Below are 26,653 nucleotides of genomic sequence, written 5' to 3'. Positions count from 1 at the left end.
TGGATGGCTTTAAGAAATTGACTTCCAAACTAAGTTATCTCTGGACAGGTTTTTATTTATTCCTGTTTTCCCCTGTGATCTTGATATTCTACCTTGGTTGTTCTACATCTACCAACCCCAAAACATTTTTCGATGTGGCCATACCATAAAAGTCTCCTGTTCTGCACTTATCTTCCTATACTGTCCACATTTTATCTTCCTATGAACTTGTTAGATCTAAGCAACTTTAAGATTCATATTACACATCCATCATATTGTCATAACATTTCTCTCCATGCAATGCATATCCTCAACCCTCACTGAACTGGTTTCACCTCCATACATCACAATGAAACTATACTTGGATACATTTTTTTTTTTAGATTAGTTTTTATATCTAGTCAATGCATAATTTTCAAGTGATTTTTGAGTCGGTTGGAAACCCATCTTGGTTTTGTAGACCAACTACTTCAGCAAATGAATCCTGTCCTTAATTTGTTTTCCAATAATAAAGCTCTTTAAAAGATGTCCACTCCTCATTCATTTCAGTTCACCGCCTCTCCCAATTGTATTTCTCTTGAAAGAGGTTTTCATTAAGTCTTTATACGTGGATATATTTCATCAGTCGTGCTAGACTATTACAACTAACTTGTACAAGAAAAGAGACTAAAGACGGAAAGTGTTCAAGGTTTATTTTGGGGAGAGAAATAGTTCACACATAGGAGAGAGACTGAATAAAACAGTAGATGTATCCAGGTATAAGTACTTGACCAATAAACTCAAACTACTGGTCACATAGCATTGAAATTAACAGGAATTAGTAATCATACACCAAGAATACTTTATGACAAGTAAAATCTTTGGATGGCTGGATAACATGTACAGAAATGTCGGCAAGTTGAAATGCAAAAATGTTCATTTCAAATTGCCAACATATTTCTATTACTTTTATGCATGCACAATTCATTCATAGCTGAAGGTGGTTTAATTTTAAATCTTTATTGATAGCTCAAACGGTAGGGAATGCAACTGGAGCATTACATGTTTTGGTTACGATTCTAGTTGATGACACCCAAGGCATTTTTTTCTTAATCTTTTGAAATCAATACTATATATTAGGTACAATATAATATTCAATAGACAATTGGCTATGTAATATGAAAATTAAAACATGTTCAAGCTTTTTCTGAATTTTTTATATAAGGATTGGTTATTTGAATTGCTTGGATTCTTCAGACTACTGTTCTCATCTTGTGTATTTTCACAACACATTCATATCATGTAAGAATATATTTATATATGTATAGAATTTAACACAATATGAGAACTTAATTATACATAGCAGATAATATATACAGTAATATGTAAAAATTATATATATATGTGTGTGTGAAAACTATAAAAACTATATATATGTGAAAACTATATATATATGTGAAAACTATATATATATGTGAAAACTATATACAGTAATATGTAAAACCTATATATATATATATATATATATTATATATATATATACACATACATACAGTAATATGTAAAAATATATATATACCCAGTAATATGTAAAACCTATATATATATATATATATATATATATATATATATAGGTTTTACATATTACTGTGTGTGTGTGTGTGTATATATATATATATATATATATATATATATATATATATATACACACACACACACAGTAATATGTAAAAACTATATATACACATACAGTAATAATTAGTGATATTTATTTCAACTAGAAATAAAATAGGTTTAAGGTTCACAAAAAGTTTTATTTTTCATGTTACTTGTTTTTTCTTAAACTTTCATTGTTTAAATTTGCTGATAACTTTACGTCAACAAGAAAATAAGATTGGCACAAATCAATCGTATTAAACCATACGCCTCTATAGAAGCAGCAATTATCAATTATGCTTACCAATATCATCACAGACTCCAGTAACTTTGCCGTAAACTTCAAATCCAGAAAGAGAGAGATAATGGGTTTGACCGCTGGCATTTTTACCAGCTTGTTGTAGACGCACATGTCTCCAGCCGTGAGTTTCATCGAATGGACAGTCGAGTGGCCATGTTGTAGTGGAGCTAAGAATTAAAAAATATTTGCTTTCACAATTTTTTTTTTTTTTTTTTTTACAAGGAGTTACCACTTATCAAGGCTTAAAGCTTTGAAAGGATAAAGGTTTTTTTTTTTTTTTTTTTTTTACACTGATTACCACTTATCAAGGCCCGGAAGCCACTCAGGGATAAGGGTTATTGCAAGTATATTAAGTTAGTGAGGAGATTTGCTGAAGTGTTTACTTAAGGGGGCGGTTCATTAGGAATTTGTTAACATTGGACTTGAAGACATTCAAGTTGTAGTCCGGAGGGAAGCAAGTAGACGGAACAGAGTTCCACAGGCGTGCAGTTCTAAGAAAGAAGCTTTGTTCATGGAATGTACGTTTTGATTTAGGCACAGATATAGAGTGGGGGAAATTTTTCACAGTGGATTCAGCTAGACGGGTGTTTTTCGTGAAAGATTGGCGAGGGGGGACCAGAGATTGGAGTTCAGACGAGCATCTGCCATGGAAATAACGATAAAACAAGGACAGGCTCACAACGTCTCTTCTGTGGGAGAGAGGTTAATGAATGTAAGGTGATAGTGTAGTAATCGATGGTGTAGATTGGATAGAACTTGGATTATTTAAGGGGATGGTTCAACAAGAATTTGTTTACATTGGACTTACAGGCATCTACAATATTGTAGTCAGCCAGTAAGCAGGCTAGTAAAAGTAAATAGTAGACAGGACAACGGACTGTTTGATAAGAGTCATTCTAGCAAATAGTGATGATCACTTTTATTAAAAAAGTGAAAAAAAAAAAAAAATCATAAAATTTGTTACTTTGCTTTTCAAGTAGAGTACGATTTGAAATTTGTTTTACCTAATCATTTTTTTTTAGATTTATGCTTTTAAAAGTATTAAATTGCTACAATTTTAAACAAAGAAACATTTATTTGAGAATATTTAGCTGACTATTCTTTATACAAACACATTTCACATTAGCAACAGTAAATTATACAGATTGCTAAAAAAAAAAAAAAACGGAATTTCCACGGTGTACCACTTTTTAAATTTTTATTTGTTTTTTTTGTTTTTTTTTACTTCACAAGATTTCCAGATATGGAATAGCAGGAAATGATCTCAATTAAATCGTTTCTCCTTGAAAAGAAGTCAACGGGCAGAAAATTTCTTATACTGTGAAATTTGTATTTCAAAGAATTTTTGAAATACAAATTCCACAGTATAAGTAATTTTCTATTCATTTAACATCATTTTCTTCCTTGTTAACACCTCAAACAGTTTCTGATATAACGTAAACTAACTCCACAGTTCAGCAAGTAAACTTTACTAATTCTACTCTGGAATTGTCTAATCAGTTGCTTCCAAGTTTTATTGTCCGGCCAACCTTTCTGTGATTTAGGATATTTATGAAAGTTTGTTGTAGATGATAGTGTCATCTGCATAAATATCTACGAATGATCTAAGAATGTGATTTGGGAGATCACTGATGAAAATCAAGAGAATTGCACCCAGGATGGAACCCTGACGGACACCAATGTTGATATTAGGAACTTCCAATTTCTGCTTATTATAAGCTTATTAAAGAGGAAGGATTTAATAATTGATATTTCCACCTATGGAATAGCTGGAAATCTTGTGAAGTAGACCTTTATGCCATACTCTATCAAAAGCCTTGCTCTAAAAGCTATTGCTCTAAAAACGAAGCCCCGATTGAGAGATTCACTACTCCTTCCATGGATATTCTAAATCACTTTCCTGTGATTTAAGATACACATTCTAAATGGCCATACAAGCAGAATCAATTTATGATTATGATACGCTGGTAAGTGTAGTGCTTTCAGAAAATCCTCTGCTCAGTGATGGCTCAGCAACCACTGGCATATATCATGATGCCCCTGAAACAGCTGCTATACAACTCATACCTAAAGTAGATGTTAAAGAAAATTTGGTGGCCTGAATGATTATAGCCAGCTAACATACTTTGTAACTTCAGGTGTGGCTGCTACCGGAAGAGGTGACAAATCAGTTCCTTCACTTTTATCATTTTTTTCAGCATTTCTATTGTGAAGCAATTTATTGAAATAAAATATAAGGACATTATTGTAAAAATACAGTAAAACATTTAGCAAACTTATAAAAAGATAAAAAATAACAATTAGTCTTTATTTGCACTTTTAATAACAAAAATAAATTTTTATTTTATTTGAAATTCTATAAGTTATGTTTATGAAATTATAAAAATATTTTTTTTTTTTTAAGTAACTTGTGTTAATTTATCATTCAAACACTACTGTGTTTGAATATATGGTTAAGTGATAGTTTTAGTCATTTAGAACTGCTTTAAAGCTTCACCGCGCACTCATTTTTCAAGTAGTTATTACAGTTTATAGATCACCTTTTCAGCTATATTGTAAAAAAAAAAAAAAAAAAAAAAAAAATGTAATTTTCGTTCAGTAAGATAAAAGTTATTAATTTACTGGTGTTGAAAATTATAAAAAAAGCGTTAGGTGAGCGACGTTTTTTATGACTGATTTCCATAGCAACCACACTGCTTCAGCGACTACTGTTGCTAACAATTCACCGCTGTCGCGAAAAGAGAACAAGTAAAATAAGGAAAGGGAGATAATGGGGGATTATTGAAAGCAGACGAGTGCCGTATATTGTTATTACATATGTGTATGTTATGTTTATGGGGCAAAAAAATAAGACTGAAATTAAACAAACAAGTGAATTTATTGGAAGCCTAGAAAAATCATGGATTACAATAGAAAAATATGAGCATGAAAAGTAATATGGTTAAGCTTAAACATGGAAAAGTAAAGAACTGTTAAAATTAGAAAAGAACAAGACCAGATATTCTAGTAAAAAATATAAATTATAACTCCAAATGTTGCAGCAATAAGAATTTTTTTTTTTTTTAAATTCAATTTATAAAATTATAGTCAATTCTTAATGCTGCAAGATTTTAAATTATAAATTTATATTTTTTACTAGAATATCTTGCCCTTTTCTTTTTCAGTTTTAACAACTAGTCCTTTGAGCGCTTAAAACGAAAATAAAGATAGCAACATGATCTTGCCTTTATAGTTCCGAGAAGCTCTTAAAATTTTAAACCAAATCAAAATACAGATAGAAATCCACCCGCCATTTTTTAAGTCCTCGGCACCACTTGCGTTTTGAACCGAACAAATGCTTTAAGCCAAGTTAAAAGACAAAAAAATTATCCAGTTAGGTAAAAAAAAATAATTTATCTTGCCTTTAATAAGATTTGTTATATACATGTTTCTCCACCATTTTTGGTTTGATGTTTATTTTAAAACAAACCCTTTTAAAACTTCATCCACTCAAAGAATCCTGTATTTTCTTAAATATCTCTACAAATCATTGGAGTCATTAAAAGAAAATAAAAAAAATAAAAAATCTTACCCTGGCTCATTTAACGAACAGTCATCAACGTGATTATAAAGAGTTAGCCAATTCTGACCATCTTTTGATACTTGAAACCGCCAATTTCTTAGCGCAGACCTAACAAAAAAATAAATTTTTTTTTTTTTAAATAAAAATAAAATTTAGATGAGATCTTACTAAAATTTAAAATCCAATAAATCATTAAAAAACATTTAACATGATTAGCATTAAAATAGTTTCATTTAATTTGATGTGTCACTCCCTCCTCCACTATATTTTAAGCCGTCAGGATTAGGGCGCCACCCCAATTGTCATGATATGTCAAAACAAAACTTGTTCACGGTTTTTGGTGCTGGTGTACATTGATAAACTTCAACCAACGCATTTCATGTGAAAACATTACATACAGTAGTACCCAGGAATACGGCATTAAAAATTAGTAGCAAAATACAATACAGTATATAATAAGCATATGTATAATCAAATAACATTATAAATAGCACCATAAGACAGGGCAAATACCATAACCAGGAGCCGGAAAAACGTAATCCACATCATAACTTGAAAAACTATTCTAGGGCGACCGTATCCCGGGTTCTACTGTACTTGCACGTCTTGTCAAAATTGGCATAAAATCCAAAAATTTATAAAAATAATCGAATAGATGTGCTAGATGTATTTAAAAAAAAAAACAAAAAAAAAAAAACCCACAATTATATTCAGTTTAAAAATGACAGATCCTGAGAACCATTAACTAAATTGACTTAAATTGGTCAATTTAGCTCAAGGGTTATCTCCCTTGTTTATACTGAATTGGTTACACAACTCTTCTACATTAAAACATAAAATAAAATTCAGTAAATTTTCTTTTTCTTTTACTAGATAATTTTCCGTAATTTTTGGAATTTATACTAATTTCAACATGAAACAAAAGTATGTAATGTTTTCACCTGAAATGTATTGGTTTAACAGATCACCAATGTATACTAACAATTGGTTTTCAATGCCAAAATTATTCTTGGGTCACACAATAAAACAAAAACAAAAACAAAAAAAAAAACAGGAGACGAGAGCGATTCTATAAACGTAATAATTTTAAAAAAGTATTTTTCTTTTTACCTTCCATATCCTCTCGCATGACGCAATGTGTAACAGCTTGGAATAAGCCAAACACCCAAATCAATAGAAAAATAGGCTTTTCTGAAAATATGAAAAAATTAAACTCTTGAGCAAATGTTTAAAAAGGAAAGTAAAATAAAAATAAAATTACTAATAGAAAAAAAAAAAAAAATTTAAATGCTTAAGATATACAGTTGCAATCAAACAAATAAAAGCATTTATCATCATCAGAATTCTGCTTCAAGTATACATTCTGCTCATTAGGATTGAGCCATCCCCAACTATGAAGTATTCTCAGTGATCTACGAGGCGCAACTTTATGATGTCACCATTTGCTGCGATAAATATGTGCTTCAGAATCATATTAAGGGGGGAAAAAAATACAGAAAAATCTGATACTTGTCAAGGAAAGAAAATGTCATTCCAAAACTCACATGAATTGGTCAAGTATTTTTTACTTTAGAAAATCAAATTTTTTGAGGAAATGAGGATGGCAGGAGTCACCATTTTGTTTCAAAATTCCAGGGTCAAGTCAATTCGACTACAGAGATTTTATAGTCAAAATAATTGAAACTAATTGCTAAAAATCAAAATTAATCAAGTTACATTATTTTTGGAATATGACCTCTACATTACGTGACAAGTAGGTATAGAGATTTTTCTACATTTTTTTTTTTTTTAAATATTTTTTAGAATCAAGTATAATTTTAAATAAGCACTGAAAAAAAAAAAAAAAAAAAAAAATTAAACCACTATTAAATATTGTCTTAGCCATATTCATCATTATTATTACACTTGGTTTAACGTGTTTTATAAACAGACTTCTGAACTTTTTTTTTTTTAATCCTTTGAGATGAGGCTTCATTATTTGTGAACTGAACTGTTATCCTCATCTTCCTAGTTGCTTCACCATGTTTTGGCCAAATCATACTCTAGCCTTCTCCAGGTGGTTAACCGCGATGGGATAGGTATGCTGAGTCTTGTAACTATATTTCTAGCATACAACTATGACAGTAATTACTACGGATACAGCTACAAGACTTGCCATTCCTATCTCGTTGCAGTTAACCACCTTAACAAGGTCAGAGAATGAGTTGGCTGAAACGAGGTGAAACAACTATGAAGATGAGGATAACGGTCCAAAAAAAAAAAATAAATAAAAAATAAATAAAATAAAATAAAAATAAATAAAAATAAAAAAATAAAATAAAAAATAAACTAACCTATCTTTGCTCAAATCTTTATCCCTCTTTCTCTCAGATAAGATCCTAGCATGTTTTCTTCACCTTCCCCTAACAACTAACCCTGCTCTATCAACTGTTCTACATCTAACCTCAGCACTCTTATCCATTCTTACATGATCGTGATATTGGCTTTAATGTCTTTTTAACATGTCAGGTGTTAGATGCTTTTAGAAATTGACTTACAAAATAATCTATTTTTAGCCTGGTCTTTATTCTTCCTTCAAATACATCCTCATCTGTTCCTACCAGATTTTCCTAGGCTGTTCCCCTACAAACTAACCTTGCTCCTTCAACTGTTCTACATCTAACCCAAGCATTTTTTTTATTTTAAATTATTATTTAGCCTTCGTTGTTATCACTTCCTGGTCTTGTTCCTGTGAATCGACCTTACAATGTAAACACTTCTGTACTATTACAGGAAAAGGAGGAGGAAGGTGGTACAGAATTATAATCACCTCAAATATACCCCCCTCCCGCAAAAAGAGAGAATTTAAGTGGAAATTGCTTTTTCTGAAGTGAAATTCTGTTAAAAAACTTAAATTCAATTGTGCTAATAATTCTTAGGATTTAAGAAAATTCTTTAAAAAATGTAAGACCATGTGCCAAGAAAGACTTCTAGACAAACTTTAAAAAAGTCCTTAAAAAAAAAAAAAAAAAAAAAAATTATCACTTACTTGTCATCATTTGTGTGACAATTGATAGCTGAAGAATCTCTGCTGAGAATATCTTCCAATTTTCCATATGGAAGATTCCTGCCTTCTGATGAAGTTACAAATACCAAACTATATTGGGCTGGATTGACCCATTCGTACGCAGTTCTTTAAAATAAAGTGGGGGAAAAAAAAAAAAAAAAAATTAAATTTAAATAAAAACATTCCTCACATTGCAATAATTGTTAATTAAAACAAGCTGAGCATATGGGGTCCCTCTATAGGAGTGAAAATTTTACTTTCACCATGACTAATGTTTGGGCAAAAAAAAAAAACAAACAAAAAAACAAGGCATGCTTATTGAGAACAGTGTGAACTAACAAATGGGAGTGAATTACTAGGTTCAATCCCTCCTTTGTCAACGGACCAATAATTGAAACTGTTTTAACTGTCAATTAAAATAATTGACTGTCAATTAAAATAATTAACTGTCAATTAAAATAATTAACTGTCAATTAAAATAATTAACAGTCAATTAAAATAATTAACAGTCAATTGAAATGAACTTAATATAATTGTTATTAAACTGTTAATTAAAATAAAAGCAGCAGTTTTCGCACAAAAGTAATAATTATAGGACAATTCCAATATTTTCCTAATTCTGATACAATTACCAATCCAGATAAATATTGAAATATTTTAAAATTAACTATAAATTTGTTTTTATTGATGGGAGGGTTACTGTACATACCTGTGTAATATGTGTATTATATTTTTTTGGAAATGTAAAAATACACTTGTGGGTAGGGTGAGAGCTATAGATTTTATATTTACTGGTAGTTCAAAATACATAAAAATTATTTTATTATTAATACCAGTAACGGAGAATTAAGTTTTGAAGACAAAAAAAGACAATTGAAAGAAACGTTTTGGCATAGGAATATTAACAATTCTTTTTATTCTAATACCTACAAAAGTTTTGAATTTTCTGATTCTGGTCAATCATTCCCACCACTAATAAGTAATAAATAGACTATACTCTAAAATCTTGGCAATCTGGCCAAGAGAAAAACCCGTTTCTTTTGTGGCATATCAAGCTGGAATATTTCATGTTGAATTTCGCGTTACTTGATTTCAATTTAAAATCAAATTTTTATCATGAATTGAATCTCCCACCTGGTGTGGATTACAAACCCACGTGACTTATTTTTCGCAATTCCTTCCGATCCAGGGAAAGTTGGTTGATGGATGCACAACTGGTGAGGGATGTCCAATCAAAAACATTTACTCCCCACCGTCTCCTTGGCATTCCTCCGCCTATTTTGTCATCTAACACATCCTCAAAACTTTGACAAGCCAGTTATTGATCGTTTTACATGGCCAAAAACTTTAAGGGTTTTACTTTTGAGAGTGGGTAGAGAAGTAGTTTGATGAAAGGTGGATATTTAGGTTTTTGGAATCAGGAAAATTTTTATACAAGTTGAAACAAGAAACAAAAAAAAAAGAAAAAAAAAGAAAAAAGGGTAATGTAACCATTTACTTTGCGGTCATATCATTTGAAAGAATATTTCAACATATCTGCAATTTGACTTCCATGCATCATGTTATTCCAAACAATGTTTCAATTGGATTGGCTTCTACCCTTTCTTCTTGACTCTCACAAATGTGATACTGCGAGTCTTTTCTATAAATACTATTTATGACGTGTTCTTCAGAATTCCAATCTATTTACTGCTTCCTTTCTTCCAGCTTGTTTGATCGGTCTAGTGGTCTCAAATTCACTGCCTTGATACCTCATTATAATACAGCTTTTCATTCCAGTATCTTCTTTCCAAGAACTACAGGCTTGTGGACCTCTTTTCCTGCTGACTTTTCCTCCTACCTATAGCCTGGGTCTTTTCAAGACTAGGGTCAATAGGCATCTGTCTTTTGCGATAATTTTTTGTATTTGTAAGCTCCTTACATCAATTGCCTTCATGTCCTGTTAAGCAATTTCTATTAAAAACACTGAAAAAAAAAAAAAATTTTTTTTTGCAATAATTGGATTTATTTACTGCTGTATAATTTGGAATTTACATCCAATAATTCAATTGTTATTAATTTTTAATGCATCATGATATATGGTTTATACTGGGTTCTCACTTTGCTCTCTGACCTGACCATAGCACAATGATTAAATGGGTTTGCAATGTGAAATCCAACAATACATCAAAGATTTGCCAAAAATATGAATTGGTTATTTTCTATTCAGTTTTCTAGCATATTACAGGGAGCCCACCTTCTTTGCTGACTTTTCAGTATATTAGAGCCTTTTTATATATATATATATATATATATATATATATATATATGTGTGTTGGGACAATCGGAATGGAAAGAAAAAAATCTGAACTTTCGGAATTGGAAAATCTGCTTATTTTCCGATGCCAATTTGATTTATTTGATTTTGGTTAAAACAATCTACGGCTGGTAGTAATAATAAAATAATATTTATTGATTTGAAACTATCAACAAAACTAAAATCTATAGGTTTTTCTATGGAACATATCTGCCTCTGATGAATAGTGGACGCCCACCAAACAGCTCAATGAAACACGTGCAAGATATACATCAAAACAATTAAAACACCGAGTGTGAATTGAATACATATTCCGGTTTTGGAATGATAATGATATCTACTTTATATATAATTCAAAGAAACTATATCACCCTCATAATTTTTATGTGTAAGTATCACTTACTTAGCATTTGTGCCAATCCAGTAAATTAAGCCGTTTTCATCAAAATCGCGTTGATGTGAAAAAGTTATACTGCTTCCAGGTTCTTTCAGTTTTTTTACAAAAGTGAAAGTTGATCGTTCATAATCATACCATTGCTTAGCAACCTGTAAATTTAAGGTAAATAGAAAAAAAAAGTTAGTTTATTTGTATAGATCAATACAAAGTAACATTTAGCCATTTTTTGTAATAAAATTCCACCGTAAAGAATTTAAATATCAATTAAATTATAAAAAAAAACACGCTTATACAGAATGAAGCAAGCGTGAAAATATCATTCCAAGTAAAATGTTCTTATATTTATACATACAAAAATTAGGAAAAATTATACAGAAATTTTAAGATATAAATCAGTTTTTATATTTTGCTGATCTGTCATTCATAATTACTTGGTTATATGACTTATCTCCCCTTGCTTTATGAGTATTTCTACTCTTATCAATAGCAGATTGGCAAAATACAAAACTAATTAAAAAAAAAAAAAAAAGTGACTAAAGAGGTATAATCTATAAAGATAAAAGAAATTTTGGTTTTAATAAGTATTCAATTTTTCTAAGAAATTTTATGACGCCATTCAAATTTACCTTATTCCATCTGGAATTACTAGTGTTCAATTATAAATTCTTATTACCACCTACCGGGGATTGAAAAACAAAAAAAAAAAAACTTAGGGAAGTATTAGAAGACTATCACAATGCAAGAAATGGAAAGTAGTCGGCGTTAAAACAAGTGATATCCCATGAATAAATCACTATATCTGGTACAGGCATTGACAAAAAATAAAATTATTCAATTAAAATAATTTTATTTGATTTACTGTATGAAGTTGAAGTCCAATGTAAACAAATTCAAAGTCCAAGGGACAGGAAAGCGGTTCGATCAGCACACACAGACACAGTGACATGCCACCAACACGAACCAGCATACACAATTACCAACCGGCCGTTTTTTCCTTCCTTCTTGCCTTCCAAAACGATCTGAATTTATAGTTGTCGAAGACCAACTGATTTGCATATGTGCACGAGATTTTGCGAGAGTTTCCGAGATCATACCATTACAAAACGCCGTCAGTGCCATCTTGGAACTCTTTTCCTATGATGACGAAGCACACACGCACACCTAGGTCGTTTGAACGGTAAGCCCTCATTTTCACAGCTTTCGCCACACTGTAGAGATATTAATTCACTTTGACATCGTTTCAAGACAATTTCCAGTCCAGTTTTCAAGAGATTTTAAACTCCCACCATTAAATGAAGAGAATTTTCTTCAAAATCTATTATGGAACATGTTCACTATCTAGAAGTTTAACTTTTCAAGTAAGATTTATTGAGATAGATATAAAACACACATACACACAGTAGAATCCCGGGGTATTGCATTAAAAATTAGTAACAAAATACAGTACATCATATAATACACATGTATATAATCAAATAAAATTATAGCACAAGACGGGGCAAATAACCTAATCAGGGGCCCAGAAAAACATTCTACATCGTAACCTGAAAAAAGTATCCTTGGGCCACCATATCCCGGGATTCTACTGTATAAACAAATGAAAAAAGTCTATATTTCAAATTTCATGATGTTGACCATCTTACAATTTATTCCTTTAATTATGTTGACATTCACAATTCTTGACAGCAACTGTTTCGTAAAGTCATTCATTTAATTATTATATCAATCAATGAATCTATTTTGCCCTTAACTCGTCAGAAGAAATAGCAACTATCCATCCATTCAAATAAAATAAAATGCATTCAGGCATGATTACAAAACCTGGGGAAATACATAGATGTAAGGTAACAAATATACTTTGTCAACTAAGCTCCAACCCCTGTCCCATCACTGCAATATTGCATCTATCTACCTATTTTACAAATAGGTTGATAGAATGTGCTATGATGAACTCGTTGCACTTGTGCCCGCTCGCACATTCCCGACAAACCCACTAAGCAAAAAAAAAAAAAAAAAAAAAAAAAAACCCTTCTTCACTGTTTCTTCGCTCAAATAGAATTCCCTTTCTGCTACCTGCTTCCGACTGTACTGATAGACAGAAGTTTAAATGTAATGTAAACAAACATCTTGTTAATTTTTCCAAGGAATGGTTCCAAACAGTAGCCACTTACGTTCAAGCGGTGATATGCCTTGTTAGGGATGAATGTGAAATTTAAAAAAAAAAAAAAATCTTACCATTTTCAAAAGGTATCTTTCCAAAGCGGACACTGTTGTCAGGGGTTCCATTTTTAAAGTACGATTCGATCTATCAATAAGACCAGTTTCCCCAGCCGCTCGTTCTAAACGAAATCTGAGTCTTCGGGTAAGGATCTAACATTAAAACAAAGCAAAAATTTTATAATACAAAAACAGTCACACTTTCATTTTTAATAATTTTGTTAATAGACTTATAAATAAATGGCATGAGGATACTTTTCCCCCTACAAGTAAACCTTGACTAAATATTCAAAATCACATGGTATTCATGGCCTAAATAAGATCTCTAACCTGTACTGGCTTTTATTAGGAATGGTGCACTTTCTCCAAATGATATTATCTCATAACAGCACAAAGCTGGATGTGCTACCAGACTAGATAAATTCTAGTCCTGGAATCCAGTAAGAGAACACAAGAAAAGTATACTATAACATATTTACATGGCCAATTCGAGAAAAGGAAATAATGTTCTCAATTTTTTACTAACTTAGTGTTTGAGAAGTAAAGGAGAAATTCAATGGGATATTCAAATATCTATGTATCTCGTACAGAAATTAAGTATTATCTGTCGATTTCTTAGAATTTTGATTGAAGCAAAATAGAAAAAAAAAAAAAAGTACTCTTTTGTTGCCTTCAAAACTTAGAACTGTTGATATTTTTAATTTACTTGTGAACCAATGCGTCATTTACTTGAACAGTTTTCTCATCAACAAATGTTCTTGCAAAACGGTAAATGTTGCCTTCAACTCTTTCTCATGTAGCAATTTTAATCCTTTTTTACTGTAAAAATAGAGACTTTTAAATTCATTTGAAATTATTTTTATTTGAGAGCATGATACTTTGATTTTTAAATAAAGTCAGATTTGTTTTTTTTACCTTAGCAACAGACTGAACATCTGTGCTAATCAGATTAACTTTTTTTTAACATGCGTGAAAAGCAATAAGGTATGTACGAATATAGCATATCATTACACAAATAGTTCATTAAATAGTACTTACTTGTAGACCATACCCAGAACCAGGTAAATCATAGCAATACACTGAGAGTTTTTCAATAGATTCTAAAACTGCAACAAGTTTCTTCACTAATGCTACAGCAGGATTAAACCCTCTAGAAAAAAGAAAAAGACAATTATAAAATTTTGTTTAAATAAGGAGAATTTTTTAAATAAATTTAAAATGAAATTTAAAAAATAGAAAATTTTAAAAAGAGACATAGTAGAACAAAGAAAATAAAAATTAGCACAAGTTATTTTTCATTAACATACATTGTCAAGGCTTTCAATAATAATTTCTGTGTTGCTGAGATTTTCTGATCTTATGTGATAGGATCCTCAGCACATCAGCAGTAGACTTTGAAGGATAAATTCTGCATTACATATTTCTTTATTGGAATCATTAGAGAGGAGTAATTTGTATATTTGAGGACTGTTATCTTCATCTTCAAAGTTGTTTTACCATGTTTCAAAGCAGACTAAAGGATTAATTGGCCAAATCCTAGTGAGACGGTAATTACTGGGGATGCAGTTAAGAGACTGCATTCCTATCTATCATTGCAGTTAATCACCTAAAGGCCAAAGGAGGAGTTGGCTGAAATGTGGTGAAACAACAACTACAAAGATGAGGATGACAGACACAAATAAATGCATAAGTTCTGTATAACTCGTTATCATTGTTTTCACTGAAGAAGCTTACGATTGCTTGATTTATCACATTCAAGCTGCTTTCACATGCTGCCATGTTAAATTTCAAATGTTTTTATATTATAGTTTATATTTGTCAAGAATTTTTTTTTCTTTTACTCAAGAAAATAACAGTAAGTTTCTGAAAAGTTTTTAATCAAGAACCTTACAATATTGCTTTAGTTAGAAGCCTTTCAGACTTCTTTTTTTTTAAAATCTTTCTTCCTTTGAAGATTGTAACGTTCGGTATAGGGCAGCCAAACCAGCTGCCAACATTGTCCTGCTTTTTATTGAAAACAACCGAGAGCTCTTTTTAGTATTCTCGTTGTTCCCTTAAGTGCAATTGTCTGCATCTCTTTGCACTTGGTTCACCAAGAATATTAGTTAGGTAGGACTCCAGGTTCTTCTTCATAAGCCCTGTGGCACCTATAATAACTGGTAGGATTGATATCTCTAAGCTTCCAATTTCTTTTCATATCATACATGAGACTTTGATATTTGGTCCATTTCTCTCTTTCAGCCCTGTTCAGACCATCATTAGGGACACCCACTTCAACCAAGGTTGCTACTCTCTGACTTATTCCATGTGAATGAAACATTAGATAATCATGTAAATGAATAAATGCTAATGCAGTTTTCACGTATCAATCTCACATTACCATCAAAATGGTTAACTTATTTAAATCAACAATATAGCACAATATTTTGAAATACAGTACATATAGTATTGCTGAAAGACCCATAGGCATTTATATATCCGTCTAATCTGCATAATTATTTTTTTTTAAACAGTCATTAAATTGATGTTTGGCATTATTCATTTGTAATCTTACTGTATCATGTGTCCTACATACCTGCAATAGTTGATATTAACAGTAATTTAATAATAAAAATAAATTACGAAAGCCTTCTAAAATATGCTTATTAATTATCAAGGGAAATAATTTAAATGATACTACAGGGTGATCGCTAGAAAAGCGGGAAATTTGAAGGTCAGCTTAGATCATGAATAAAATGCGTGATTAGTTTTTTTTTTTTTGATTGGTGTCGTGTGAGTTGTAAAAAAAAAAAAAAAAAAAAAAAAAAATCACTGACGCTGCATTGAAGTGCACGGACGACATTTTGAGTATCTGAGTATAACATAACATTTGTCTTTGAAAAAACTTAGTAAAAATTATTTTTTGTAAAAATAAATTGTTGTTTGACAAATTTTCCGCTTTTCTAGCGACCACTCTGTAATATTTCCCAACTAGCTAAAAATATATACTGATAAGGCATAAAAAATAATGGCGTCATTCTCGCCTCTTTCTCTAGTGATGCCAATTTTTTTTTTTTTTTTTTTTTAAAGTTACACATACACAATTGCTCAAGTAAATTGATTTTTCTTCTCGATGACCTAATTTAAAATTTCTATCAAATTTATCAAAATGTTACTATTTATGAATAAATGCTAAAATTTTTCTGTGTCTGCAAGGAATCTATGAAATGTTTATAATTTAAAATGCTGGTTTTAAGTATTTAATTTTCTGGATTTCAATTTAGTAGCTTAAAAAATAGCACCAGAAAAAAAAAAAAAAAAAAAAAAAAAAAAAATTAAATTGTCTATCACTAACCTCTCCAAAAAGTTTATTTTTTTGAAAAATAAATAAATAAAATAAATAATTATTCACCCTTCTCTTTTTTGAAAAATTCTTTTGAAAAGTTTGATTCTCTCATTTGTTCTTTTCATTCCGGCTCTGGTTTGCATGTCCTCCAGATTCTTAAAAAAAAAAATAAATAAATAAAAAAATTGAAATTGGAGAAAATTTAATTCTTCGATGATTTCAAGGTTACCAATTCAGATGTACACAAAAAAAAAAAAAAAAAAAGAAAAAAAGAGTTCCTATTCCTTTATGTTGCTACAAGTTAACACTTTGGGGGCAAATGGAGAATTTGATTTAGCGGAATGCATGCGATAAATCTGCTAAAAAAAAAAAAAAAAAAAAAAAATTTTTTTTTTTTTAAATTATAAAAAGGAAGTATTTCCGAAAGTTAGAATTTGATTTAGCATATTTACCAGGGAGTGTTACGTCAAAGCATTAAAGAGAATTTTATACAGTGCAAATAAAGAAATAAAATTGTGCAAATTAGAGTGAGAGAAATGAAACTTACATTATTGAGGACATTGAGCAATGTTTGGACTAAACCACTACTTGACAGCTCAAAAGATGAAACCGTATGTTCATCTTTTAGCAAAGTGGTAAGTTCTTCCAAGGCAGAAAGCATATCTTCTTCCCATTCAACTTCCCCGGTAGGAGACTTTAAAAACAAAAATAAAAAATATCAAATTATTTCAAACATTTAAATTTAATTTTAGCTTAAAATTAAATTTCATGATTCCTTTTGAGATTTATTTAAGATGTTTAAGTGTAATCAAATTAAATCGATTAATTTTTTGGTGCTTATCTATATTAACACACATAAGAAATAAGACCATTAAAAATAAAATAACAGGAAAGTTTACATATATTTACTTACAAGTGAAAAATATGGTACACAAAAAATTATACAGTAGAATTTTAATAAAAAATAAAATTAATGTACTATACAGAATCCATGACCTGTACACTAATATTTTTTTTATTTATTTATTTATTGATTTATTTATTTTTACAGAACAGTTGGGCTATATTATTTTTAATTTATTTAAGTTCCATATTTCGCAGATAAATAAGCACTAATTTTTATATAATTGTAAAAAAGAAAAAAAAAAAAAGGTTTTCTTCTAAAGCATTATTTTCTAAGTAAAGAATTAACTTTACAATAAAAATAAACTTGTTAAAACATTGAAGTTGTGTTCAACAAAACGTTTGCTATTTCTTAAAAGAAAAAAACAAAACAAAAACAAAACGGTTGGAATTCTTAACTCTCAGTGTTGTACTCAGGAGGATTATTTTTATTTATTTATTCATTTTTTTGACTACTCGGTTGTTTCTTCCAACCAGCTGTAATTTTTCTTTTCGTCCTCTTCTGAACCGAAAGCAACATGATGTGCACAATATCATCATAGCTGCCATGGGACAAAAAACATCTTTATACCATCGCCTCACCATGATAGCAGTTAAATTTGCATTTATCTTATTTTTCGTATCAGTTTCAGGTTCAAATGCCAGTGTTTCTCTACAGAGGGCACATGCCAACCGTGGACGCTTATTACTGTGGGTCTCCAGTTATTCCAAAACTTTAAACTATCAAGTTAGTTTAGTAATCTGAAACTCAAGATGGGCATGACATTTTTTGCCTATGTCCATTATGCTCTAGATATAAATGGCATTTTTGCCAGTCCGTAATAATGGACATAATTTTGGGCAATCTGTAATGCTCAGGTTTGAAATTGCATTTTTTTTTACATTCTATCACACTTAAGCCTAAAACATTGCTATTAAATGTGCAAATTTGTAAGATCCAGTTTTGCGCTTTAACTCCATTTTTGTTTTTACCTTGATTTGACTTATTTGTTTTGCATAGGAAGCTTCAAGTCTGTGTACAATATTTTTTATTCGAGCAACAATTCCTCTGGGAGAGGCTTCTGCAGCCCTGAAATACTGCTCATACAGTTCACGCGCAAGTGTTCTCACCTGAAAAAAAAAAAAAAAAAAAATACAAAATAAGTTTAAAAAAAAAAAGATTTTAGATTTATGATCACACTAGAATATAAATAATAAGTTCAGAATATTTATCCAATTATATAAATTTAATTATATACACACACACACACACACACACACACACACACACACACACACGTATATACAAATACATATAAACATGGAAATCTTTTACATGTACACACATGCACAGAGAGAGACAGAGGGGGAATAAAATTTCAAAATGGCTTCCAAATGGGTAAGACGATAGTGAATATTATTAACTCACTTTCATTCTCAAGGCATCAATTTTTGTTCTGGATTTTTTGCTTTTTTTGCCACCCCATCCGCAAGCAAATTCTGGACCCAAAGTGGTTTCAGCAGTAAATGAATGTTTTGTTCCTCGATTGGAGACAAAAATAAACCCTGGTAAATCTTCACCCAAAAGAGTTGATTGCTGAAAAATATAAAAATAAAATTGAATATTTACATTAAAATACCTAGAAAGGCAACAACTTGTGCATTAGCGCAGACACTACTGATGCACTTCAAAGAGATTCTTAGGAATTAACATTCCTCCATTTGCTCATAGGGTTGACGCACACAAAAGATAGTCACACATCGATCATTTAGGACGCAAGAATATGTAAATATAGTAAAATTCCCTTTTATTTTGATTTATGATAGCTTGTTTATTTTTTTTTTTTACGTTAAAAAAGGCGAGGAAAGCCAGGACTGTAGCCCTTGATATATTTTGGGTTGAACACTAGTTAAAAAGAAAAAGTTATATCACTAATTTCAGTTATGCGTAATTTTTTTTTTTTTATGTATGTGCTTTTCAAGTTAATGTGTCTATGCACACAAAAACTCAATAGGAACATCATGTATTGTTAATACAATGGGATTATTTTAATATAGGTTTTAAATTGTTTCACACAAAGAATAAATCCAAATTGAAAACTTTGGTAAATTAAATGCTCTAATTTTGTTTCCGTATACTTTTACATGATTCAAATTTTTTTTTTTTTTTTTTTTAAACGACTTGCCATAAAAAAAAAAAAAAAAAAATTAGTTTAATTTATTGTGCTACAATTCATTTGTTGAAATGGATTTTATGTTGCCTGCAAAACACGCCCGGGGAAAACTTGTCTCCGGAAAACCCATACCCGGAAAAATCCCTTTTTGCTAGGTAGGAAAACTGGTCCCTTATTGAATAAATATCGATTGAAAACACATTTTATTACCGTTCTTAAAAAGACTATGCACCCCCGTAATATTTTAAAAAATTATTTAACTTGCTTAAAAAAAAAAAAAAAAATTGATCACGGAGTCAAGATACGAAAAACGAAACCAAATATTTATTTTAAAAAATACTCTAGTTTTAACACTGTGTCATTACAACACAAAAATAAACAAAGCATGTATTATCAAAGAAAGCAATTAGTTTATTTAGAAGAATTAATTCAGTTTAAATAATTCTTGTGTTATTACAAAACAACAAAAAAGAAAACACGGTCTTATGTAATTTTGGTACCGCGCTGAAATAATAACATTATTTCGAAAGCCAGGAGGGGAGGGTATCGTTTAAAAGTAATTTCGGGGGCACTTGTGCAGTACTTAAAATTATACAAATTTATTTTCTTTTGGAGGTGGGGGAGGCTCGTTTTAAAACTATCTACCTCAGTATTTTTTTTTAATTTTCGTACATTTTTTGTTAAAAATTATTTGCTAAGTAATGTTGAGTGCAACATTACTTGTTATTTCTTTTTAATTAAATAAACTCTTTAAAATAAGTTTAAACACCAAAAACTTACAAAGCTAGGTAGAAAACGAAACGTAGAAAAATCAACTTAATTTTTTTTAAAACAATAAACATGTAAAAATATTTTTAAAAATATTATGGGATGTGCATTACCTAAAAATATACAAATTTATTTTCTTTTGGAGGGGGGGGGGGCTCGTTTTAAAACTATATCTACTTTAATATTTTCTTTAATTTTCTATTTTTGAGCAATTATCCTAAAACGTGATCCTCTTACATTGGACATTTTTTGACCATAAGTAACACTCAACATTTTTTTTTTTTTTAACTGAATAAACTCTTTAAAATAAGTTGAAATACCAAAAACTTTTAAAGCTAGGTAGAAAACGAAAACTTAGAAAAATTAATTTAATTTTTTTTAAAACAACAGTAAACAAGTAAAAATATTTTTTTAAAGATATTATGGGATATGTATTCTCTTTTAAAGACAATCTTCTTCAAGAACGGTCATAAAATGTGTTTTCAATCGATAGGCCTCAAGTTTTGACAAGCTTCTGGGCTTGACCATTACTCCTGATCTTAAATGGAACACGTACATCAAATCTGTTGCCAAGGCTGCTGGAAAAATGGTGGGATCTTTCTATCGATCCAGTAGATATCTCACTGCTGATGCTATTCTCTATCTATATAAGAGCCAGGTACGTCCAAGGATGGAATACTGTTGCCACATCTGGGCAGGAGCTGCTAGAAAGGACTTGGCCTGCCTTGATAGAGTTCAAAATAGACTTCGTAGCCTCGTAGGAGATGTCCTTTTCTCTTCCTTGCAACCTCTATCTCACAGAAGAGATGTTGCGAGTTTGTCTCTGATGTATCGTTATTTTCATGGAAAGTGTTCGACTGAGCTTCAATCTATGGTCCCCCCTCGCAAAACTTTCACAAGAAACACTCGTCTAGCTGTAAACACTATCAATAATTCCCCCCACTCTTTATCTGTGCCTAAACCTAAACGTAGATTCCATGATCAAAGCTTTTTTATTAGAACTGCACGCCTGTGGAATTGTCTTCCGTTTTCCTGCTTTCCGGCTGACTACAATATGGTTGTCTTCAAGTCTAACGTAAATAAGTTCTTGATGAGCCGTTCCATATAAGTTATCAAATTTAACAAATTTTTATTACTAATGATTATTATATTGTCCAATTCCTACTGTACACTCTTTAACCCTTATCCTTGAGTGGCCTCTTGGCCTTGATAAGGAGTTGATACCTATGAAAAAAAAAAAAAAAAAAAAAGAAAAAAAAAAAAGAAAAAAAGTCCAATGTGAACAAGTTCTAATTGAATCGTCCCCCTAAGTAATCCAAGTTTCAAAATTCCCACTGTTTACTATGCTAAAATCACAATGACTAATGTATACCTATTAACCCTTATCCTCGAGTGGCCTCTGGGCCTTGATAAGTGGTGACACCCTTGTAAAAAAAAAAAAAAAAAAGGGACCAGTTTTTCTACCTAGCAAAAGGGGACAAGTTTTCCAGGATCGAGTTTTCCGGGTACGAGTTTCCCAATTTTTTTTTTTTGTTTCTTTGCGACTAATGCAACGTGGGCATCCCAGTGAAAATGTAACGACCATGTTACATTTTCACTGGGATGTTACAGAGCAACTAAACTTTTTAGCCAATTAAAAGGGGTGTGTGTGAAAAGTTCTAGTCCATTGACTTAGAATGAGTGATTTATGCCAAACTGATGATTGGATATGGTCAAATTTGTGCTCATTTTTGCATTAAATACTAATCTGCTAATTTCTGTTCTGCTAGCTTGCCTTCCAGCTGACTACAATATGGTCATCAGCAGGTCCAATGTAAACGGGTTCTAGTTTAGTCCCGACTGTCCATTTTTGCCCCATTTCCACAACTAACTGTTAATGTGTTGTTGTTTCAGCAACTACCGTACACTCATTAATACTTATTTTCAAGTGGCCATCAAACTTTAATAAATGGTAACTTCCATGTAAAAAAAAAAAAATTTAGAAAAAACAAAAATCTGTATTATCCCTAACCATGCATCGAATGGATACCATAATATTTAGTTTGCTGCACCTTATAACAAAAGTCTACATAAAACTTCAGCCAGATCGGCAGCAGTACTTTCCGAGAAAAAAATGGAACAGACAAATGACCAAGATAAATATATAATTATTTGAAAAGTGAAGATATGCTTACCTGTTGTCCGTCTGAATTATGGATTTGCATTTCGCCAGCTTTTCGGCACATTAATACCCAATTACCAACAATCAAGCTAACTGCATCAGGCTTTGATACAATTGGTTGGCTCAGCGTACCAACACGTATTTGGCTTCGTGCTTTCTGTAACTTTTCAACAAATTCGCCTCGGTTTTCTGAAAAAGTAAAATTATTTTTTAGTTAACATTCATTTCATAGCAACAAACAAATTAATTTTAGCCTTTGCTTCATTAAATGGTCAATAGATATGTATATACAGCAGAACCCTGAGATACAGCATTAAAAATTAGTAACAAAATACATACGTATATATTCAAATAACAAATAACACTAAGGCATGGAAAATACTGTAACCAGGGATCGGAAAAACATTGTATTCCATATTGTAAACTCAAAAAAAAGTATCCAGAAGTTCTATTTTTTTTATTTTACTTTTGTTAGTTTGAAGAGATCAAGGGGCTCCTTCCTGGGGCTAACCACTTGATTCTATTATAGTTTAAATTTATATCCGAGGGCTCTTTTAACAATAGACACCGTTCCCTTTATGCCTGCTATCTGCATTTCCTTACAGCTTGATTTTCCAGGGATTGCTTCTAAGTATTTTTGATGGTTCTTTTCTATTAGGCCAGTTGCTCCTGTCACAACTGGTATAATTTTTATTTCTTTCAGAGACCATGTTTCGTGTGTGTGTGTGTGTATTAAATGTGCAGTGGGGGAGGGGCTATAAAAGTCATTTTAGGATTGAAGTTTAATTTTTTGCATTTCTTATATTTGAGCAGTGTTCCAAAAGTAATGCCTCCTATTTTTCTATCCTAACCAAATGTATCAGAGGGGATTGCAGTTTGCATTGCTATGATGATTGAATTTATGCATTCACAACCTGAAAGTTTCATCTCTGTTGCCGATATTAATGGTGTGAGATACAAAGACAGCAATCCCTGTCATGTGCATCAGAAGCAGGGATTCTGAATTAAGTTCCTGGTAAAGGGTGCATTCAAAATGCAGGTGACTATGTAGGAAAATAAATTCTAGAGCACAACAGGTCGCTTGTTTTTAATAATACTGCTCTTGAATTTAAATTTTTTTTCTTTTTTTTTTTTAACTAATAAATAAAATTTTTTTTTTAAAAATGCCTACTACCACTTTTTTTTTGCTCAACACATCTCCAAATACCTGGGCAACACCGGGGACCCAAGCTAGTATATATATATATATATATTAGTGTTCACTAACAGTTTGAGATGAACGTTCATTCTTTGGCTCAAAGACAAGATTGTAGAAAAAAAAAAAAAAAAAAAAAAGAAAAAAAAAGGTATTTGATGTCCTTTTCTAAGCACTAAACACTATAATGGCGAGGTTCAAGAATAAGTGTAGTAATCCTGAGAAAAGGTTTCACTCTACCCCAATGTAATGTAAAGAAATGCTTAATAGTTTTACCCATTCATGACAGACAGAACGAGAATATCCCTGTGGATTAAATGAAGTTCAGTTCAAAACTGTACAGATTCCCAAGTTCAACAAAGTGCACTTGAAGAATGCCAGGAAGCATTGTGAGAGTAACAGCCAGAGTCAAAATACATAACTTAATGTAGAAATTAATACTTCACAGATCTATGTTATTGTTAAAATATTTAAAAATTAAGATTTGTTTTTGTTAGTTTAGGATAAAAAAAATTGTTATTAAAAAACACATCCTATATTAATAAATTATGCATCTGAAACAAATTAATTTCCCATTTCTGCGAACTTGCTCCATCTATAATGAAACCTGCCATGTATGTTTGAAAGTCAAAATGCCTGATGAAGGGAAAACATCCCGAAAAGCATCATGAACACACGCAAGTAAGAATATCCCACACGTAAAATGTGTATACATATATATATAATAGAGAGATGTTTGCTTCGCCTGTAGTACAGCTTTTAAAATGAAAACACGTTCATAATGGCACAAATCCTCAACGTTCATGGCTACAACGATGATGGTTGTTACGAATAGGTGAATTCAACATGAATAAAAAGATATATATATATATATATATGGTTATACACATGCACATGATTTGGATCAATAAAAGTAACTGCATAGCTGGTTCCACCTTTATATCTTGAGTCATGTCAGTTTGAGTCTATCCATCACACCTTAGCATTTTTCTGCTTTCTATAAACTTAAATTTCTTATATATAATCATAAGTTTGCATAAAATCTGTACACAAAATAGAAAATTCTGCCCAATAAGAGAGAAAAGAGTAATATTTACCAGAACTATCTGATACTCCTTCAGGACTGCCACTAGAATACATGGTAGCAAGTTTACTGTCGAGTATGAAACGAAACCAACCATTACTCCCATTTGATAGTTCTAAGGCGGCAGCATCACTCCAAAGATAAAGGCAATCACGGCCACGAACAATACTCCAGTCTTTCCAGTGATAAGGCTTTCCTGGGAGTATTTCTTTTGCATCCTCCATCACTGGCTCTTCCTCTTCCTGAAAAAACAATGCAAAGAAAAGTTTAATATATATATATATATAAAAGGCAAATATGGCACGTGCATTTTTGTATGTCCAAGAAAGGCTTTTTTTTTTTGCTGGGGTTCTCAGAGAGAGAGAGAGAGAGAGCGAGAGAGGGGGGTACTATGTCTCAGAACTGTTTATATATGCTCTAGATCATAATATGTATGATTTGTGAAGACATGTTGCGTCTAGATTTATTTACATCGACTTTTATAAAATTCTTGTTATCTCGAGTGGGCTCGAGTATGTTAGGGTTTTTCATATAAAAACTAGACTAAATTTTGATAAATGCAGGGGGGGGACTCCTTATATCAGACAATTGCTATTCAATTGGACACTCCCTTTTTATAGGGAGCTGGTCACCCCCCCCTTTCCCCAACATCTTGGAACAAACAACCGAAGTTGGTGAACGAAAACAAAGAACACGGAGTTAACTGTGGTATTTCTATTTGACCTTATTAAATTCGCGCACCTGTCAATTTGTGTAAATAAACCCCAAAAAACTGCCTCGCAGTAAAAGTTAACTGCGCGATTTCTATGGCGTGATATTTGACCTCATTTTTTAATCCTTAAATAAATTCAAACATTTTTCTGTTACTCTCCCTTGCTGGCATTCCTTTTTATGTACTAACTAGCAGGGGTACTGGCATTGTTAAGTTAAGAATCACGCAGTTAAGCTTTACACCGTTTTATTTATTTCCCCACGATATTGAATGGGGAGCTCTCCAAGTGAATAGCAATTGTTTGGTATGAAATGTTTCCCCACATTGATCAAAGTTAATTGCTTTCAAGACGTCCTGGCACAAAAGGCTGTTGACGGCTTTGCTTCGATTAGTTTTGCTTTATTTATAGGAAAAAGACGAACAAACATGCAAAAGGACGGAATGAATTTTATAAAAGTCGATCAAAATAAATGTAGAGACGACGTGCATTCGCAAATCGTACATATTACGATCTAGGGAGTATATAAAAAAAATTCTCCAAAATAAACACCCCCTCCCACCCCCACTAAAAAAAAAAAAAAAAAAAAAAAAAAGCCTTTCTTCGACATACAAAAAACTTATGCGGCTGTTTTGCCTTTATATACATAGATGAGACACTGCTTATCTAGGCCCAAAAGCTACTTGAGGATAAATGAGTTTGTTAGGATAGTTATATAAGAATATAAGGATTAGTAATGACCCACATGGGGTAAAATTTGATTAAGAGGATAGCTTAAAAATTTGTTTACATTGGACTTGAACACAACCAACTTGTAGTAAGCTGGAAAGGGGGGGGTTACATTTGTGCTGTACATTCATAAACAGCAATGAAAGTATTTTTTTAAAATTATTTTTGAAGTGGTGACCTCATGAAAAAAAA

General features: G+C 31.2%; 1 protein-coding gene across 9 annotated transcripts in view; it reads right to left on the bottom strand.

Moving 5' to 3' along the window:
- Nucleotides 1–26,653, bottom strand: part of LOC145268363 (E3 ubiquitin-protein ligase HECTD1-like) — a 252,115-nt gene that overhangs the window by 71,779 nt on the left and 153,683 nt on the right. For all 9 annotated transcript variants that reach the window (XM_080123895.1, XM_080123902.1, XM_080123901.1 and 6 more), the window contains 13 exons: nucleotides 25,036–25,264; nucleotides 22,757–22,932; nucleotides 19,070–19,237; nucleotides 18,634–18,771; nucleotides 17,306–17,452; nucleotides 16,825–16,913; nucleotides 14,472–14,583; nucleotides 13,452–13,586; nucleotides 11,223–11,365; nucleotides 8,506–8,649; nucleotides 6,588–6,668; nucleotides 5,487–5,585; nucleotides 1,919–2,082 (listed from right to left, as the gene is read on the bottom strand). In XM_080123895.1, the coding sequence (XP_079980021.1) occupies nucleotides 1,919–2,082; nucleotides 5,487–5,585; nucleotides 6,588–6,668; nucleotides 8,506–8,649; nucleotides 11,223–11,365; nucleotides 13,452–13,586; nucleotides 14,472–14,583; nucleotides 16,825–16,913; nucleotides 17,306–17,452; nucleotides 18,634–18,771; nucleotides 19,070–19,237; nucleotides 22,757–22,932; nucleotides 25,036–25,264 (1,825 nt within the window). The remainder of the gene's footprint in view (nucleotides 1–1,918; nucleotides 2,083–5,486; nucleotides 5,586–6,587; nucleotides 6,669–8,505; nucleotides 8,650–11,222; nucleotides 11,366–13,451; nucleotides 13,587–14,471; nucleotides 14,584–16,824; nucleotides 16,914–17,305; nucleotides 17,453–18,633; nucleotides 18,772–19,069; nucleotides 19,238–22,756; nucleotides 22,933–25,035; nucleotides 25,265–26,653) is intronic.

This window comes from Euprymna scolopes, chromosome 43 (genome assembly GCF_053919585.1).
Source record: "Euprymna scolopes isolate OS-2025 chromosome 43, ASM5391958v1, whole genome shotgun sequence".
Lineage (NCBI taxonomy): Eukaryota > Metazoa > Mollusca > Cephalopoda > Sepiida > Sepiolidae > Euprymna > Euprymna scolopes.
This window is presented reverse-complemented; position numbering and strand designations above follow the sequence as displayed.